Genomic DNA, 19,715 nt, shown 5'->3' with positions numbered 1-19,715 from the left:
TGTGAGAATTGCACCTCTTTCCAGAGGTGAAAGCATGCTGTAGGCTGAAGGAAAAGGCAGGTGCCTCTTGAATTGATACAGGTTAGGGAATGGACACTCTGGGGCACTGTCGGACACTGTTTTGACCGTGAGGCTCTGTGCTGCTGTTTCAATCACATTGTGTAATTGCCTTCTGCCCGCAAGATCAGTTCTGACGTTTCCTCTCTGAGGAGGCAAGGATTTATACGATCAGGACATGGAGGAGACTAGAAGGCGACCTCAGGCTGCACCAGAGTCAGACGCAGAGATGCTTTAATGACTTTAATTTAGAAGGAAGAAGCAGTTAAACATTTAGAGCCTGGAGTGTCATGGAGTCCTTGCATGGCCTCTGAGAGACCAGGAAACAGTTTGTTGGTGGAGAGCCCACTTACTGCAGCTTTTTGCATTCTCTGGTACCTGAGATAGGAAGCCACAGGAAAGAAGCAGTCTCTTTATAACAAGTACGTGCCTGCCCATTTCTGGGTGTGTTTTGTGGTTTAGCTCCACAGTGTGTGTGTGCTTCGCATCTATACAAGGTGTATGGCATATGCCTGCCTAGCCTGTGCAGACAGTGCCTGTGGGCAGTTTTGTTCTCTCTGCCCAGTTCTTATTGCAGTTCACATAGAGAGCACTCTGTGACTTGTTTATGGTGACCTTCAGGAGCTACAAATACAAATGGCAGTGAGCCTCTGAGTTAGACCGCCTAGGTTTGAGTCCTTGCCTGCCACTTATTGTGGGACCCTGGGTTAGTTATTGAAATCTCTGTGCTTCAGCCTTCACTTACATAAAATAGGAATAAGCATGCTCTTTTGGTAGGGCTGGGAGGATTAAGTAAATGCATGTGTGGTGAGCACTTTAGCAGAGTGTCTGGCATCTTAAGAGTTCTTGTTCAGTGTGCTAGCGAGAAAAAAAAAAAACACTTTTTTTTTGCCCCCACCATTATTACCGGTGCTTGGTGCCACTATGAACCCACTGATCCTGGAGGCACTTTTCCCATTGTGTTGCCCTTGTTGTTATTATTGTTGTTGTTATTGCTGTTGTTGGATAGGACAGAGAGAAATCTAGAGAGGACAGAGGACGGAAGACAGAGGGGGAGAGAAAGATGGATGCAGATCTGCTTCACTGCTTGTGAAGCGACCCCTCAGGTGGGGAGCCAGGACTCGAACCGAGATCCTTGCTCCAGTCCTTGCCCTTTGGGCCACCAGCACTTTACCTACTGTGCTACCGCCCAGCCCCCCCCCAAAAAATATTCTTGCTGGTCAGTTTTTTTTTTTCCTTCTTTCCCTCATTCCTTCTTTCCTTCCTTTCTTCTTTCCTTCCTGCCTGCCTTCCTTCCTTCCTTCCTTTCTACTATCCTTCCATCCTTCCTTCCTTTCTATCTTTCTTTTTTATGTTATAGCTGGTGAGAAAAGAGAGAGAAAGGGAGAAAGAGCCAGGGAGAAGGATAGACAAATACAACACTGCCCCATCATTCATGAAGCTTTCCCCTTGCAGGTGGAGACTGGGGACTTGAACCCAAGCCCAGATGCATGGTATAGTGTGTACTCTGGGTGAGCTACTACCTGGCCCCAACTGTTTTTGTTTGTTTTGTTTTGTTTCATTTTTTTTTTATTACCACCAGGGCTGTTGCTGGGCCTCAGTGCCCACATTACAAATTCACTGATCCTGGCAGCCATTGTTTCCTTTTCCTATTTATTATCTATCTATCTATCTATCTATCTATCTAGTTTTCACAGGACAGAGAAATCGAGAGGGGAGGGGAAATAGGGAGAAGGAAGGAGAGAGATACTTGCAGACCTGCTTCACTGCTTGTGAAGCATTGTCTCTGCAGTTGGGGAGTAGGGGCTCAAACCCAGGTCCTTGGACATGGTAACATGTGCACTCAACCCAGTGCACCACCACCCAACTCCCCAGTTGCAAATGTTCTATGAACCTGGCAGGTATATAATTTCACCACTGTGGGCCTTTTTTTTTTTTCTTCTTCTCAGTTTGAGAGTTCTGTGTGGGGAGGGGAGGTAAGAATAGGAGAGGAGCAACACAGCAGCACCAGAGCTCTCCCCTCTGCAGCAGCCCTCCTGTGTTTCAGGGACTCTGACCTGGCCCATTTGTGTGGCAAGGCATGCCCCCTACCAAGTGAGCTATCTCTCACTTGATCCAAACTGAAACCCTTCACACTCTTTGTTATATCAGATCTAAAGCCATGATGCATTTTGCCCTCCCAGTACCTTCTAGGTCAGACCAGTCACATTCAAATTTGGCTTCGCACCAGCCATTTGCAGGGGAGTTGAGTATTTTCCAACTTTAACACCCCTCTCCTCCATTATCACTTGGTATTAGGGACTCAGAAATCTGTTTCTGAAAGCTGCCCAGTTGACCCTGATGTCAGAGTCATGTTGGTCGGTAGCCTCTACCGACGTGCTCCTTTCCCTCCCTATACTTTATGTTGGACCTCTTGATGCTTCTCTGTCCTTCAGCTTCTTTAAGATAAGTCAGGATGTGAGGGCGATCTGGCTGCGACATCTGTCACCCTATTGATCACCAAGGTTGATTCGACTGATCTGGCTGGCTAGGCAGGTGTCCCCTTCCTACCTCACCACTCCGTGGGTCCCTCCCAAAGCAGCGCCCTTGGTAGAAGAGGATGGCCTTCCCTGAATAGAGACAGACCCAGTCTTCGGTGGAGGGTATATGAGTAGCTGCACTGTCCTGCTAGAACTTCCAAACAAGCTCTCAAGATAATTCCGGAGATAGTCTATGTAGCAGCCTCCACTCTGCAATGTGGGTTTGATGTTCCTATAAATCATGGAGAAACTTTGCCTGAATGTTAAAAAAAGATTGTGTTAGCATCTGCATTTTAACATTCTTCTTGTGTATCAGTATTGCTTCTGGCTTCCTCAGGCCAATTCAAGAAAAGTGATGTGATACCTGAGAATATGAAAGTGAACCCAAGGGTAGGAATGGCCTTCAGAGAAACAAAAGTGAAACTCTGCTACTGCTTAGACAACTGAACACAAAGCGAACTGGAGATCAAGTCAGGAAGCAATCTGATCATTCAATACAGTGTTTGAACACTTTTTGTTTTACATGACTGCATAGGAAATATATGTATGTGTACATATACATTTTTAATTCTGTACTTTGTCTACTAACTAGTTTATCATGCATATCAAGCTCCTCTGAGTTGTATTCAATATAAATGCTTCAAAATATTTACCAGGTTACCAAAATATTTGCCAGAAATTTGTACTATTCAGGTTTATTTTTCATGAAGAATTATATCTTTCTTAAAAACAAATAGACTTTTCTGACTATCATTATTTCATATTAAAATCTCTGAGTACTTCAGTCTAATATAATTTTGCATATTAAATGATTGATAACAATCATATTTATAGTTTATTAATTTTTCGGTGGAGGGGAGTATAATATATTGGTGATAAATGATGAACTTGAGATTGCAAGCTTTTTACTAATAAGTTTTGATGTTCAGCGGGGAAGCAATTACAGAAGCCAGACCTTCTACCTTCTGCAACCCTCAACGACCCTGGGTCCATGCTCCCAGAGGGCTAGAGAATGGGAAAGCTATCATGGGAGGGGGTGGGTTATGGAGATTGGGTGGTGGGAATTGTGTGGAGTTGTACCCCTCCTACCTTATGTTTTTGTTCATTAATCCTTTCTTAAATAAAAAATTTAAAAAAAAAAGAAAAAGAAAATACATCTAGAATTAAAAGATTAACCTATTATTTTTTCCAGCATTTTTTAAAGTTATCTTTTTTTCTTTTCTTATTTTTTATTGGGGAATTAATGTTTTACATTCAACAGTAGGTACAATAGTTTGTACATGCATAATATTTTCCAGTTTTCCATATAACAATACAACCCAAACTAGGTCCTCCGTCATCCTTCTTGAACCTGTATTCTCCCCACCCACCCACCTCACAGTCTTTTACTTTGGTGCAATACACCAATTCCAGTTCAGGTTCTACTTATGTTTTCTTTTCTGATCTTGTTTTTTAACTTCTGCCTGAGAGTGAGATCATCCCATATTCATCCTTCTGTTTCTGACTTATTTCAATTAACATGAATTTTTCAAGGTCCATCTAAGATTGGCTGAAAACGGTGAAGTCACCATTTTTTATAGCTGAGTAGTATTCCATTGTATATATATACCACAACTTGCTCAGCCACTCATCTGTTGTTGGACACCTGGTTTGCTTCCAGGTTTTGGCTATTACAAATTGTGCTGCCAAGAACATATGTGTACACAGATCTTTTTGGATGGGTGTGTTGGGTTCCTTAGGATATATCCCCAGGAGAGGAATTGCAGGGTCATAGGTAGGTCCATTTCTAGCCTTCTGAGAATTCTCCAGACTGTTCACCACAGAGGTTAGACCAATTGACATTCCCACCAGCAGTGTAGGAGGGTTTCTTTGACCCCACACCCTCTCCAGCATTTGCTGCTGTTACCTTTTCTGATGTATGACATTCTCACAGGAGTGAAGTGGTATCTCATTGTTGTCTTTATTTGCATTTCTCTGACAATCAGAGACTTGAGCATTTTTTCATGTGTTTCTCATCCTTTTGGATCTCTTCTGTGGTGAATATTCTGTCTAAGTCCTCCCCCCATTTTTTGGATGGGGTTGTTTTCTTGTTGAGATTTGCAAGTTCTTTATATATTCTGGTTATTAGCCTCTTGTCTGATGTATGGCATGTAAAGATCTTCTCCCATTCTGTGAGAGGTCTCGGTTTAGGTAGTAGTTTCTTTAGCTGTGCAGAAGCTTTTCAATTTTATGTAGTCCCATAGGTTTATGCTTGTCTTACTCTTCTTTGTAATTAGATTTGTTTTACTGAAGATGTCTTTAAAATTTACACTGAATAGAGTTCTGCCAATATTGTCCTCTGAGTATCTGATAGTTTGTGGTCTAACATCCAAGTCCTTGATCCACTTGGAGTTCACTTTTTATTTGGTGAAATATAGTGGTTCAGTTTCATTCTTCTGCATGGCTCAACCCATTTTTTCCAACCACATTTGTGGAAGAGACTCTGCTTTCTCCATTTAATAGTCTGAGCCTCTTTATCAAAGATTAGATGTCCATAGGTGTGGGGACTTTATTCTGGGCTCTCAACTCTATTCCACTAGTAAGTATGTCTCTTCATGTTCCAGTACCAAGCAGTTTTGATAACAACAGCCCTATAATACAATTTGAGATCTGGGAGTGTGATGCCTCCAGTTCTGTTCGTTTTTCTCAAGATTGTTTTGGCAATTCTAGGTTTTTTCTGGTTCCAGATAAACATTTGTAGCATTTGTTCTATTCTCCTAAAAAATGTGGTTGGGATCTTGATGGGGATAGCATTAAATTTGTAGATGGCTCTGGGTAGTATATTCATTTTGATGATGTTAATTCTACCAACCCATGAACATGGAATATCTTGCCACTTCTTTGAGTCTTTTTCAATTTCCTTGAGTAGTGACTCATAATTTTCAGTATACAAGCCTTTCACTTCTTTGGTTAGGTTTACTCCTAGATATTTTATTGTTTTTGTTGCTATAGTAAAAGTAATTGATTTCTGGATTTCAATTTCTTCTAACTTAGTGTTTGCATAGAGGGATGCCACTAACTTCTGAATGTTAATTTTGTAGCCTGACACCTTACTGTATTACCTGGTGATATCCAAAAGCTTCTTGCTGGATTCCTTAGGTTTTTCTGTGTATATTATCATGTCATCTGCAAATAGGGAGAGTTTGACTTCTTCTCTTCCAATCTGTATCCCTTTAATTCCTTGCTCCTGCCTGATTGCTATGGCAAGAACTTCCAACACTATATTGAATAGTAATGGTGATAGTGGGCAGCCCTGTCTAGTACCTGATCTGAGGGGAAATGGTTCCAGTTTTTCTCCACTTAGTATGATGTTGGCTATAGGTTTGCTATATATAGACTCTACGATCTTCAGGAATTTTCCATCTATTCCCATTTTTTGTAGTGTTTTGATCATAAAGGGATGTTGGATTTTGTCAAAGGCTTTCTCTGCAACTATTGATATGACCATGTGGTCTTTGGTCTTGCTTTTGTTGATGTGGTGGATCACATTGATTGCTTTACGTATATTAAACCAACCTTGCATGCCTGGGATAAACCCCACTTGGTCATGATGAACAATCTTTTTAATATACTGCTGTATCTGATTGGCTAGAATTTTGTTCAATATTTTTGCATCTATGTTCATCAGAGATATTGGTCTGTAGTTTTCTTTTTTGGTTGTGTCCCTGTCTGCTTTTGTTATCAAAGTGATGTTGGGTTCACAGAAGCTGGAAGGGAGTATTCCAGTGTCTTCAATCTTCTGGGAGACTTTTAAAAGTAGAGGTATTAGTTCTTCTTTGAAAGTTTTGTAGAATTCATTTGTAAAACCATCTGGTTCAGGACTTTTATTTTTTGGAAGGTTTTTGATAACTATTTCAATTTCATTAGCTATGATGAGTAACCTGTTATTTTAAAATTATTATTGGGAGTTGGGCGATAGCACAGTGGGTCAAGTGCAGGTGTCAAAGCGCAGGTGGTTCAGAGCGCAAGGACCAGCATAAGGATCCCAGTTCGAGCCCCTGGTTCCCCACCTGCAGAGGAGTCACTTCATAGGTGGTGAAATAGGTCTGCAGGTGCTTATCTTTCTCTCCCTCTCTGTATCTTCCCCTCCTCTTTCGATTTCTCTCTGTCCTATCCAATAACAATGACAGCAACAACAACAACAATAATAACTACAACAATAAAACAACAAGGGTAACAAAAGGGAATAAATATTTTAAAATAAATATTATTATTATTATTATTATTATTATTATTATTATTATTTTACCAGAGCAGTGCACGGCCTTGGCTTGTGGTGGTGCAGGGGATTGAACCTAGGACTTTGGAGCCTCAGGCACAAGAGTCTATTGGCATAACCACTGTTCTGTCTACCCCCACTTAACTTGTTATTTTATAAGTAAAATTTCAGTCAATATTTTCTGTGTTTAGGAGAAAAAACATATATGTATATAGTGCTTTTAGTGTTTGTAATGTTATTACTGAAAGCTAAAGTATAATTTTAAGAAAAAAAATCAAACACTGTCTAAGCAGTTGAAATGTTGCATTACAAACAGGACTTGTATTTCTGGTCCTCTTAATTGGTAGTGATTAGTTGATAAGCATGGATCATGTATTAGTGTATTTATTTGCTTAAACCTCTCTCTAGCTAGTCAGTTCCAAGAACCAGCTTTAAGTGTTACTTGGAATTAGAAATCAGATATTCCTCTAAGAAGGCTGAGATTTCTGAACCTTTCAGGTGGGTTCAAAGCTCTTACAATGGGAATATATAGAGATAACAGACTTCGGTCATGTCTCCTAGTGATGTATCACTTACTAAGTATGAGGACCAAGTGTAACATGAGGGAGATAGCTCTGTGGACCCACTCACAGCATTAGGGGCTTCTTCAGTTAATCGACCTGCTGCTGAGAGGGCTGGGCTTTCCAAGCTGTAGAACTCTGGGTGTTTTCTGGAGGACAAGCTCCATAACTATTTAAGTTAAGCAATTAAGACTCCAGTTTAGTTAATGATTATTCAAAGATAGTTCAGAGCAGAAAACAGGATCTCAGAAGAGTATGACACAGCATAGTTTAATTGTCACAGGGGAGAGGGAGTCAATTCAGGCAAACTAATGAGCCCGAGTGATGCCTTGGCCCTGGCGACTGTTCTGGAGGGACTAGCAACTTCCCTGGGGGTGGATATTCAACAGGGAAACACTGGCACCATTTGGCACTGACAGTAAGTGCTACACACACTGAAGACCAACCTTTTCTGTTCCACACCTTACCTCCATTTGTCCATGTCATTCGAACCCAGTAGGATTATATGAACCTAGCGCTTCAGAATCTTATGTACAGGCCGGGTGGTGGCACACCTGGTTGAGTGTATATGGTCCAAGGCTCAAGGACTGGGGTTTGAGCCCCACCCCCCAGCTCCCACATGCACGGGGAAAACTGCAAGAGGTGAATCAGTACTACATGTCTCTCTCTCCCTATCATTCCCTTCCTTCTCAATTTCTGGATGTCTCTACCCCAAATAAATAAATATAATACCAAAAAAAAAAAGTTAAGTTATAGGATCTGATATGGCAAGCCATATTTATATGCTGTTTAGACTAAAATCCTCCATCTGTAACTGGAGCTGATATTTCAGCTCCTCTTTCATCCAGCAGAAAGTCCTGGTGTAGATCGGACATTGGAATCTACCTGGCCATATTTATATGCTGTTTAGACTAAAATCCTCCATCTGTAACTGGAGCTGATATTTCAGCTCCTCTTTCATCCAGCAGAAAGTCCTGGTGTAGATCGGACATTGGAATCTACCTGGAAGGTACAGCCTGTAGTCCTCCATATAAGAAAAATAAAGAGTAGAGTTGAGTAGGGTAGGGTAGGGTAGGGTAGGGTAGGGTAGGGTAGGGTAGGGTAGGGTAGGGTAGGGTAGGGTAGGATAGGGTAAGGTAGGATAGAATAGGCAAAGAACAACTCCTTGTAGTTATGTTTATCTTATCTTTGCACTTGATGAAGTTGTAGTAGACCTATTGTACCCCCATAGCTAGCATTTTTATTCCATGGAAAAATATATATATATATATATTTATAATCTTACTGACACTACTAGAAAATATATTTTCTTGAATTGGAATTCCAATTCAAAGAAAAAAGGGCATTAATTATCAAGGAGGTATGTGTGTTGTGTATTGTGTGTGTTGTGTGTATGGTGTGTTTGTAAGTGTGATGTGTGTATGGTGTGTGTGTTGTGTGTGTGGTGTGTGTGAGTGATCTCAGTCTATGAAAACAGCCTGCCTTCCAGTGTTGCCACTTTCTCAGATCCCAGAACTGTTCTATTCTCAGTGGAATTCCTCCTTGATCATTCTGTGAATTATAACACTCTGGCTTGAAAAATGCTGCACACCCAAATACTAAACTTCAAAGCAAAACAAAGCCAAAACTTTTCTGTCAGATTTCATACATCTATAATGGCAAGCTTAGATGTGTCCCAAAGATTTAACTAATATGTAGGATATCCTTTTTTTCCTAGTATGTAGCTTTAATAGGCTATTCTTTTAAAAAATTTTTAATACTTATATTTATTTATTTCCTTTTGTTACCCTTGTTTTTTTAATTGTTGTAGTTATTATTGTTGTTGTTATTGATGTCGTTGTTGTTGGATAGGACAGAGAGAAATGGAGAGAAGAGGGGAAGACAAAAAGGGGGAGAGAAAAAAAAGACACCTGCAGACATGCTTCACCGCTTGTGAAACGACTATCATGCAGGTGGGGAACCAGGGCTCGAACCTTTATCTTTAAGCCTGCCCTTGAGCTTTGCGCCACGTGCACTTAACCCACTGCGCTACTGCCCAACTCCCAATAGGCTGTTCTGATGAAAGGAGTCTGCAACTCTTAGGACCTTCCTATCAAGAACCATCAAGTCCAGCTTACTGGACTTCAATCCTTCTTAGTCTCATAGGTATGACCTCGACCTTGATTCTGTCCTCTCTTCTTCCCCCATCCTGTTTCTCTCACACATACATACACTATCAGTAAAAAATCACATATATATAGTATATGTTTACAAATATCAAAGCTTTTGTTTGGATAAGAAAATAATACATTCAAAGATCTTTAAATATCATGACTGTAGACCGTCTTACAGGCATTATGACAACTGATCCCAGGTCTCACTTTTTACCTACACCTTGTGCACACAAGAACACCTGACTACTTCTCGTTCCTCATATGTGATCTCTGTCCAGAGTTATAGATAATCAGGAAGTAATCCTGCTGTTTATGGCTTGCTCCTATCAGAGGCAGAAATGAATAAGAATAGCATTTAGGTATCGTTTGCTTTTTCCCAGGTGCTAGTTGGGAGGATGTAGAAGTTAGCATTTGGAGGAGCTGTTTAGAGGTGAGGTGTGTCTGAGGGGATGGACACTCTGTACAGCATATGGGAAAGAGCCAGTTTACCGTGAATTTAGATAGATAGATAGATAGATAAGTCATATATCTATGTGGATTCCAGTTGGACTGCTAACAGATTTAAGATTACGTGTTGCCACTGTTTGGGCAATTACTCAACTAGTAGAGTGCAGAACTAGGATGCCTGAGGCTCCCTATTCAGTCCCCAGGGCCACATGTACTAAAGTGATGCCATAACACCTCTCTTTCTCCCTCTCTCAGGAAACTATCTGATATGATTTTTTTAAAGATCGCCATTCTGAACTTTCATCATGAAATCAACCAAATACAATGGTCTGAATTTATGTTTCATTTAAGACCTAGATTTAAAAGAACATGGTAGAGTGAAATAAGAGAATTTTTGGAAGTTATTTCTTTTTTTTTTCTTTTTGCTTCCAGCTGAGGCTTAGTTCCTGCACTACAAATCCACTGCTGCTGGTGGCCATTTTTTTACATTTTATTGGATAGGACAGAGAGAAGTTGAGATGGGGGTGAAGATAGAGTGAGGGAGAGAAAGATAGACACACCTGCAGACCTGCTTCATTACTTGTGAAGTGACTGTCCTGTAGGCGGGGAGTGAAGGCTTGAACCTGGATCCTTCCGCGGGTCCTTGCACTTCGTATTATGTGTGCTTAACCCAGTGCACCACCACACAACCCCTGCAAGTTATTTCTCAATTGCCTCAACCATAAATATCCTTTTTGTAGCAGAAACCAAAAATAGTATAAGAATCTTTTGTGGTTCTTAGATGATAAAAAATATTAAGCAGAAAAATGGGTTTTTGTTGTATCCTTTTAACTTTTTTTTTTTTTTGGCTTTTTAAAACTAGAAATTTAAATGATGATTTCCAAGACTGTAAGATTACAGGGGAATATTTCCACATCATACTCACCACCAAAGTTCTGTGTCCCCAACCCCTGACCATAAGCACCTGGTTCTCTCAAAGTATTAGAGACAATGTGGCTACTTCTGTCTTCTTTTTGTAAGTGCATGTATGTATCAGTATTTCAATTCTCTTCTCTGTATTCCATAAATAAACTATCTGGTAGTTTTTACTCACTTCCTCTATTTTCTTCACTAAGTATAATCTCCTCCATTTCCATGTACTTTATCCCTAAGACACTATTGGCTTTTTAAATTGCAGTGCTTTTTTTTTTTTTAAGAGAAACTAAGGAGAGTCGGGCAGTAGCGCAGCGGGTTAAGCGCACGTGGCGCAAAGCACAAGGACCAGCACAAGGATCCCGGTTCAAACCCCCGGCTCCCCACCTGCAGGGGAGTCACTTCACAAGGGGTGAAGCAGGTCTGCAGGTGTCTATCTTTCTCTCCCCCTCTTGTCTTCCCCTCCTCTCTTCATTTCTCTCTGTCCTATCCAACAACAACGACATCAAGAACTACAACAATAAAACAACAAGGGCAACAAAAGGGAATAAGTAAATAAATAAAATAAATTTTAAAAAAAGAGAAACTAAGTAGACATATTCTGATAAAACTTGCAGTAAGTTGAATTTGCAGCATCAATGTGGATTGAACTTTAATTTGTAGATATGAAATAAGATGTCAGTATTTTGTGAAAAGAAATATAATGAAGAATATATATATATATATATATATATATATATATATATATATATATATATATGAAAGGATGTTAATAATAGAATGATAAATAAGAAAAAAACAAGTTTAGGGGCCAGGTGCTGGTGCACCTGGTTGAGTGCACATGTTACAATGCTCAAGGACCCAGGTTCAAGGCCCCGGTCCCCACCTGCAGGGGGAAAGCTTGACAAGTGGTGAAGCAGTGCTGCAGGTGTCTCTCTGTCTCTCTCCCTATCTCTCCCTACCCTCTCAATTTCTGGCTGTCTCCATACAATTAATAAAGAAAAATAATTATTTTTAAAAAATAGTTATATTAATATTTTTTAAAGTTTTACCTGAACTGGAATTGGTGTATTGCACCCAAGTAAAAGACTCTGGGGTGTGTGGGGGGGGAGAATACAGGTCCAAAAATTATGACAGAGGACCTAGTGGAGGTTGTATTGTTATATGGAAAACTGGGAAATGTTATGCATGTATAAACTATTGTATTTACTGTCAAATATAAAACATTAATCCCCCAATAAAGAAATTTAAAAAATGAAATATAAATTTTAATATAAAAAGTATATATATAGTTTCTTATACATACTAAGCCTGAAACCATTTCTCTTTTTCTTCCTGGACTGCTTGGCATGTTTACATATATGCTAGAAGTACTAAATGTGTGTTATATAAGATACAGCCTGATAAAAGCTTTGCAATTGTGACAGCAGTGTTTAGATAGAGACACTTTTCTTCATTTCATTGCTTTTTGACCTCCTTTCTTTTACAGAATAGAAAGAGACACAGTTTGGGTACATATCCATCTGTTTTAGTCATTTCTCATGTTAATAATAAGAATGAATAAAATACTTAACATTGACATTGAGCAGTATTATAACATGGAACGTAAATAAGTCCAACAGCACTTAGCTTGAAAGTAATTTTACATGCTAAATCAGTACTTATGGTTATTATGAATTAAATCGTTGACAATCTTGGAAGTTATATAAAAATAACACATTGAGAAATCAGTTTTAAAACTTTAAGGTTAACCCTTTCCTCCCTCTTTCTACAGGACTTACTTCACTAGAAGCAAGATGGCTGAACTAAACACTCATGTGAATGTCAAGGAAAAGGTAAGTTCTATGTTGATCTCAGGGGGGCTGGGTGGTGGTGGACCAGGTTGAGTGCACATATTACCATGTGCAAAGACCAGAGTTCAAGCCCTTGTTCCCCCACCTTCAGGGGGGGATAAGCATGGATCATGTACTAGTGTATTTAGATGCTTAAACCTCTCTCTAGCTAGTCAGTTCCAAGAACCATCCCTAAGTGTTACTTGGAGTTAGAAATCAGATCTTCCTCCAAGAAGGCTGAGATTTCTGAACCTTTCAGGTGGGTTCAAAGCTCTTACAATGGGAATATATAGAGATACAGACTTTGGTCATGTTTCCTACTGATGTATCACTTACTAAGTATGAGGACGAAGTGTAACATGAGGGAGATAGCTCTGTGGACCCACTCACAGCAGTAGGGAGTGAGTGTTCACTGCAGGGGAGGCACTTCATGAGGTGAGCAGTGAACTGGGACTGCAGGTATCTGTCTTTCTTTCTCCCTCTCTATCTCCCCTCCACTCTCAAATTCTCTCTGCCCTATCTGATAAAATGGGAAAAATGGCTGCCAGGTCCAGTGGACTCATAGTGGCAAAGTAAGTAAATATAAGTAAAGTTTCACCCAGTTATGATTATAATTCATCACTTGCCACAGATAATGTCTTACCTTGTTTATTGCTTAATATTCACAAATTATAGGTCAGATCATAAATCTGTCTGTCCTTTTTATCAGACATCATGGAAACTGAGGCCCCGGAAAAGATTTGTTCATGGGCACAGAGTGTTAAACCCCGAATCCTTCCTGTCTGCAACAGGGCCAGTTCCAGAATGTAAACTGCTTGTGCACATGAGTTTATCCTCTGTCTCTTTGTGACTTCACAGAGTGAAAGATAAAAGAATTGACATCCGTAGAGCTCCATCTTTGTTTCATTAGCAAAAGACATAATGGACCCTTTGCACCAACCCTTTGCATGTTCTAGATTATGAGGCTACAGTAGGGGACATAATAGGACATTCTTGCTCCTGTGGAGCTTGATTTTTTAGGACAGGAAATGGGAAGTGAAGATGACACCATCTACACGAACACCATCGTGTCAGATAGTGATAACTGAGTCGAGGAAGTGCAGCAGGGTGGTGGGGGAAGAAGTTGCTTTAGAATGGGGTGGCAATGCCAAAATTAGATGTCCTTTGGGGAAGACAGTGTTTGAGCAGAGGTAAAGACAACAAGAAAGAAACCCAGTGAGAAAATGTGATGGATGGACTCAAGATAGACAAGGAAGGCAGATTTTGCCTAAGGTGGACTGAAGTGGAGCATTTGAAGAGCAGGTGGTTGGTGTTGCTAGAATGTGGGAGACAGAGAGGATGCTGACGGAAAATGAAATCAGAGTAAGGTGAGAGCCAGTTGGGAAAATACTGACTCTTCACCTGCGTGACAACCTCCTACAGCAACACAGGTGCCCTGAGCTTGGATGGGGAAAACAGCTTCTTTTCATCTTCATTAACATCTAAATGAAATCTAGAATTTTCTCCAATTATGATTGTAGGCAAAAAGGAAAAAAAAAAACAGCAGCCATCATAGCAATAGTAGCTGAGACTTTCACAACTTAAAATTATGTCTTCATATCAAATTGCATGTGTTGAAGATAAGCTAAAATGTTTTTATCACAGTTTCAAAATAACTGTAGTAGTAGGACCTGCCGTTATCTTGAAATTTGATATTGACAGAGAAGAGCATGTATTACAGTAGTCTAAATTTGTTTTTTATTACTATTTTAACTTTATTTCAGTGAAAGTGCTTCCTTTGCAGTCATCTGTATTTTAGCTTATAAATATTAAAATATTCTGAGGAGGTGCTAGCTAGACATCCCTAGACTATCAAGTGCTATTTGTGCCCCTAAAAGATCCAGAATCTGAAATCAAGAGTTAAGACTTTGTTCAAAGGGTAAAAGGAAGCCCACTGAAAGGTTTTAAGTAGGAGGGTGATTTGGTATGATCATTTTTCAAAGATCCCCGTCAGAGGCTCTATCAACTACTATATGTAGAGATTGTTGTGTATTTATTATAGACAGAGACATAGAGGCAGGAGGAAAAGAAACAGGGAGAGAGACCATAGCACCAAAGCTTCCTTCAGGGCAGTGAGAGCTGAGCTGGAACCTGAGTCACACACGTCAAAGCAGCACACTCTCTACGCGAGCTGTTCCCACAGCCCACTACTGTCCACAGGTGTTTGCGAGCCTTCATATTAACGTTCCACTGAGACTTTAGGTCAAATCACCAGTCAAAGTCAGGCCTGAGAAATGTGGAGAATCAGGGATGCAAATTCCACTGATCTAGGGCTCAGTGCCTGCACTACGAATCCACTGCTCCTGGAGGCCATTTTTCCCATTTTGTTGCCCTTGTCGTTGCGCTTGTTATAGTTGGTATTGTTGTCATAGCTGTTATTGTTGTTGGATAGGACAAAGAGAAATGGAGAGAGGAGGGGAAGACAGAGAGGGGAGAGAGAAAATAGACACCTGCAGACCTGCAACCCCCCTGCAGGTGGGGGTCACTACTGCCCAGCTCCCCTAAAGCCTCTTTCCACTATTATTATATGTATATTATTTATATATAATTTTCTATATAAATCATTTCCAGGTGATTTTTGAGCAGGGTATCGTACCCTTAGCATAGCAGAACAAATTCACTATCCCAAGCAAGTCTTTGGGGACATGGTCAAAATCAACTGGCACCAGTGTACAGTTGCTTTGGGGCCTTATCTTAAAATTTTTTCTAGGGGAGTCAGGTGATAGCACAGCAGGTTAAGCGTACGTGGCGCAAAGCGAAAGGACCAGTGTAAGGATCCCGGTTCGAGCCCCTGGCTCCCTACCTGCAGGGAAGTCGCTTCACAGGCAGTGAAGCAGGTCTGCAGGTGTCTTTTCTCCCCCTCTCTGTCTTCCCTTCCTCTCTCCATTTCTCTCTGTCCTATCCAACAACAATGACATCAATAACTATAACAATAAAACAAGGGCAACAAAAGGGAATAAATAAATAAATAAAAACTAAAAAAAAAAATTTGTTTGAGGGGAAGGGTAGATAGCGTAATGGTTATGTAAAGAGACTCTCATGCCTGAGGCTCCAAAGTCCAAGGTTTAGTCCCCTGCACCATAAGCCAGAGCAGAGCAGTGCTCTGGTAAAAAAAAAATCAAAATTAAAAAAAAATAATAATTTTTTTAAAAAAATTTATGCAAATTTTAGGCCAGCTAAACAGCTCACTTGGATCATGTGCTTCTGTGCCATGTGTGAGATCCAGGTTCAAGTCCTGCCTCTGCCACCCTGAAGGAAGGAAGCCTCAGTGCTAGGATCTCTCATTCTCTTTCTGTCTCTCTCCCTCTCTGTAAAATTGAGATGAATATTATCCTTTGTCTTTATAGCGTTTCATATTTTATCAGAACGCAAAACTCTTTAATCATTGTGTGAACAATAGCAATGGTGTGTGTCTCTTTTCTGTCACGGCTTCATAGTTGTTTTGACTCTGTGTCACCCTCTATGATAACACCAAATGCTCCCAGTCTAAGAAGATAGCCTGACACCACCATGATGATAAAAGACTGCCCCTACTGCCATTTGAAAAGAGCCCCTAAAGTCGGGCTAGAGGAAGGAAAAGTATGGTTGTTTTAGTTGATTCCTGCAAAATACAGTCAGTGGAAAGTCCAGTGTGGTAGTTCTAGTGGCAAAGATAGAGCTTCTTACTTGGGAATAGGTGCCATCACCCTGGTACAAGAAAGAGGCCTGAGCACTTGGCACACAAGCCACAGAAGCTCACTGAAGGCTACATGTGCTACCTCAGGCACTACGTTCATCCATTTGTCATGATCAGTGTCACTAATGCATATAATATAAAGATTAATAAGAAACAGTGTTTTTGCCATCCCACTTCAGGAACTTATCAGAGTGTTGGCATTATTTTGAGAGAGGGTGCTGTTTATGCTGTAAATATTACCAATCCACATGACAATGGAAGTGGCAGTTTGCTAGCTCAATTAGTGAGTCCCTTCTTCCTATATCAAAAGGTTAATAGATTTCTCCACTCAATAAGAATAAATCATAACAACTGAAAACCGGATCATTTATAATCTTACATTAATTCATTTTAGTACATGTATTCCCTTTAGTTATTAGCTCCTATGACCTTCTTATGATTAGTTTGTTTCTCAATCTGTCACACAGAGCAATGACATTTCAGTTCTGAAAATTAAGAATAATAACAACTGTTAGGTCTTAAATTATAAATCATAGGCTTTTCGACATCTGGGGCTGTTTCCACGCAGTGCTAGTCAGACACTGTGGGAAATCAAATACGTAACAAAGGCTATTGATGAGACAAATTCAGTCCTTATCTCTAGTGGCTCCACTCCTGATGAGCAGGCATAGAAGAGACCTCCCATACTTCTGGGCTCACTTTCCACAGTTTTAGTTTCTCAGGATAAACACAGTCCCTAAGTATTACGTCTAATAAACATTTCACATTCCTACTTTTATTACGATACATTGCTGAGTTTTTCTATTTTATTATTAGTTATCACTGTTAATCTCTTACTGTGCCTCATTTATAGATCATATGTATATTCATATATGCATGCCAGACAGTGGTGCCCCTGGTAGAGTGTACACATATAGGACATAAGGATCGGGGTTCAAATCCCTAGTCCCACTCTCAGGGGGGAAGCGTCACAAGAGGTGAGCAGTACAGGTCTCTGTCTGTCTAACTATGTCCTTCAGCTCTCTTTCTTTCTGTCACTATCCAATATAAATAGCATATTTTGTAAGATATATATATATGGTGTAGGAAATATAGCATATATAAGACATGTGTATGTCATATGCATTATATATATATAATCTACAGTCTGCAGTCTCAGGCATCCATTTGGGGGGTGGAGCTTGAAACACATCCATGGAGAAGGAGGTACTAATGTAGAAGCTTTGCTGAGGAAAGCATTTCTGTCCTCAGACACATTTTTTTTACTGCCACCCACAGTCATTTTTTTTCTTTTTCCCATCTTATTTTACTTGATAGGACAGAGAGTAATTGAGAGTGGAGAGAGAGCTAGGGAAGGAGAGAGGAAAAGAGACACCTGTAATGATCCTTCACCTCTCGTGAAACAATCTCGAACCCAGGTCCTTGCGCACGGTAATGTGTGCGATCAAACGGGTACTCCATCATCTGGCCCTCATCAGTGTCAGACAGCTTTTACTCCAGAGGAAAAACATACAACTTACAATGAAAAATTCAAGACATCCAAAATCTACAGTTGCCATTCTGTGACCGTTTTATGATAAAATAAGTTTATATTCTTGGATATAACTGTTAGGATTTAAACTGAAAATGCTGTTGGAGTCAAAATTTCATATTAGAGTGACATACATCCTTTGTGTGATGTAGTTTCAGTTGATTTTCTCATCTTCCTTCACTGCTACTTCCCCAGGTATGCCTTCTAGCCAGTCACCCCAACTTGGCCTATTTCTGCCTCCATGGCTTGACCCAGGCAGTTTCCTCTCTGGCATGCTCTCTTCAGGGATTCTCCCATCTCTATTTTAGTAGTCCTTTCAAATGTCTTTCTTCACCCTCCTTCTGTCCCAGCAAATTATTCTTGTTCTGTTGTACTTTGTGCTACAGTGAGATTCTCTGTATTGTGTGTGTGTGTGTGTGTGTGTGTGTGTGTGTGTGTGTGTGTGTGTGTGTTAGAGAGAGAGAGATTCTCTGTATTCTGTGTCACCTCCTTACTCCTGCCATTGTGCTTTTGATGCCTCTCTGTCTCCCCATATGGCAGTGAGCTTCTAGGGGCAGGTGCTAGATCTTTCTTATCTTCCCGTCCTTGCTATGACATATAGTTGACCTTCAGTTTGAGTTAGATAAATGAATGGAGCATGCCCACATGAATAGTTCAGTTCTTTAGACACTACATTTCCCATTCACAATGTTTTGCAACGTCTCAGCTCTTCTTGAAAACCTAAAAATGTAGGTTAATGGAAATGTCATCTCACTTTAGTACTTTCTTTTTGTATTAAATAAAGTACATTTATTTACTTAGGCTGACTACTTGAGGTTCTACAGAAAACCAACATTTTTATGAGTTCATGGTTGAACCCAGATTTCATGATAACTGATGAGACCTCTCAATGGCCATACCTTCAGTACCAAAATAGAGGAGGACCCCTTCTAGTATCTCGCTTTATTAAAGACACTCATGAGAACAAAATCTTTGAGCTGATCAGGAAGCTTATATTCAGGGTGTACTTACATTTTATAGTTCTTATCTAGAAGATACTTTTTTAAAAAAAGAAATTTAATACTGAAGTCTCAGACATGAGTTAGGAATAGGCCTTGGTAGTGACTGTTGCCTTATTTCATGTGTGGAACCCTTGAATACTAAGCCAAACCAAGCAATAAAATTTTAGATGTGTTTCTCAACTAAAATAAAAGATTATCAGAACAATTTTTTTCAGATGCTTTGATACATTATTATAAACTATCTTCAGTAAGATATACTTCAGTAATCAAATTTGGAGATGGAAAGTAAATGGGGATCCTTTTTAGTACATTGGAGGTAATATTCACTGAGTGTGCCAGTGATGACTAGTAGTTAATTCTAACAAAGAATGATCCTTAAGTCAACTTAAGGAATTCATTATAGTTGAGAGGTGACCACCAGTAAGATTAAGTCATAGGAAAACTATGCAGTTTGAAGACAAAGATAGTGATTAACTGGCTTCTAATTGCTAGTTGAATTGCCTGAAACCAGTTACTTTATTTTTAGACCTCAGCTTTCCAATCTGTATACTGGACATAAGAAAATCTGCCAAACAGATTCATCAAGTAATTGAAAAAACATATGGAATTGCTTTTGAATCCATAATCATATAAAAATTATAAAGGGTCCAGAAGCTCATCAGTTTATTTTATAATTAAAAATGAAAGAGGAGCCCTAGTCAAGATTTTTGTTTTTATTTTATTTTATTTA

At 39.8% G+C, this 19,715-nt stretch overlaps 1 protein-coding gene across 7 annotated transcripts in view; it reads left to right on the top strand.

The window, feature by feature from the left end:
* Positions 1–19,715, top strand: part of SPATS2L (spermatogenesis associated serine rich 2 like) — a 233,839-nt gene that overhangs the window by 114,558 nt on the left and 99,566 nt on the right. For all 7 annotated transcript variants that reach the window (XM_060194186.1, XM_060194184.1, XM_060194188.1 and 4 more), the window contains one exon: positions 12,681–12,741. In XM_060194186.1, the coding sequence (XP_060050169.1) occupies positions 12,681–12,741 (61 nt within the window). The remainder of the gene's footprint in view (positions 1–12,680; positions 12,742–19,715) is intronic.

The sequence above is a fragment of the Erinaceus europaeus genome, chromosome 7 (genome assembly GCF_950295315.1).
Source record: "Erinaceus europaeus chromosome 7, mEriEur2.1, whole genome shotgun sequence".
Taxonomy (NCBI): domain Eukaryota; kingdom Metazoa; phylum Chordata; class Mammalia; order Eulipotyphla; family Erinaceidae; genus Erinaceus; species Erinaceus europaeus.
The sequence above is the reverse complement of the archived record's forward strand: the minus strand, read 5'-3'. Positions and strand labels throughout refer to the sequence as shown.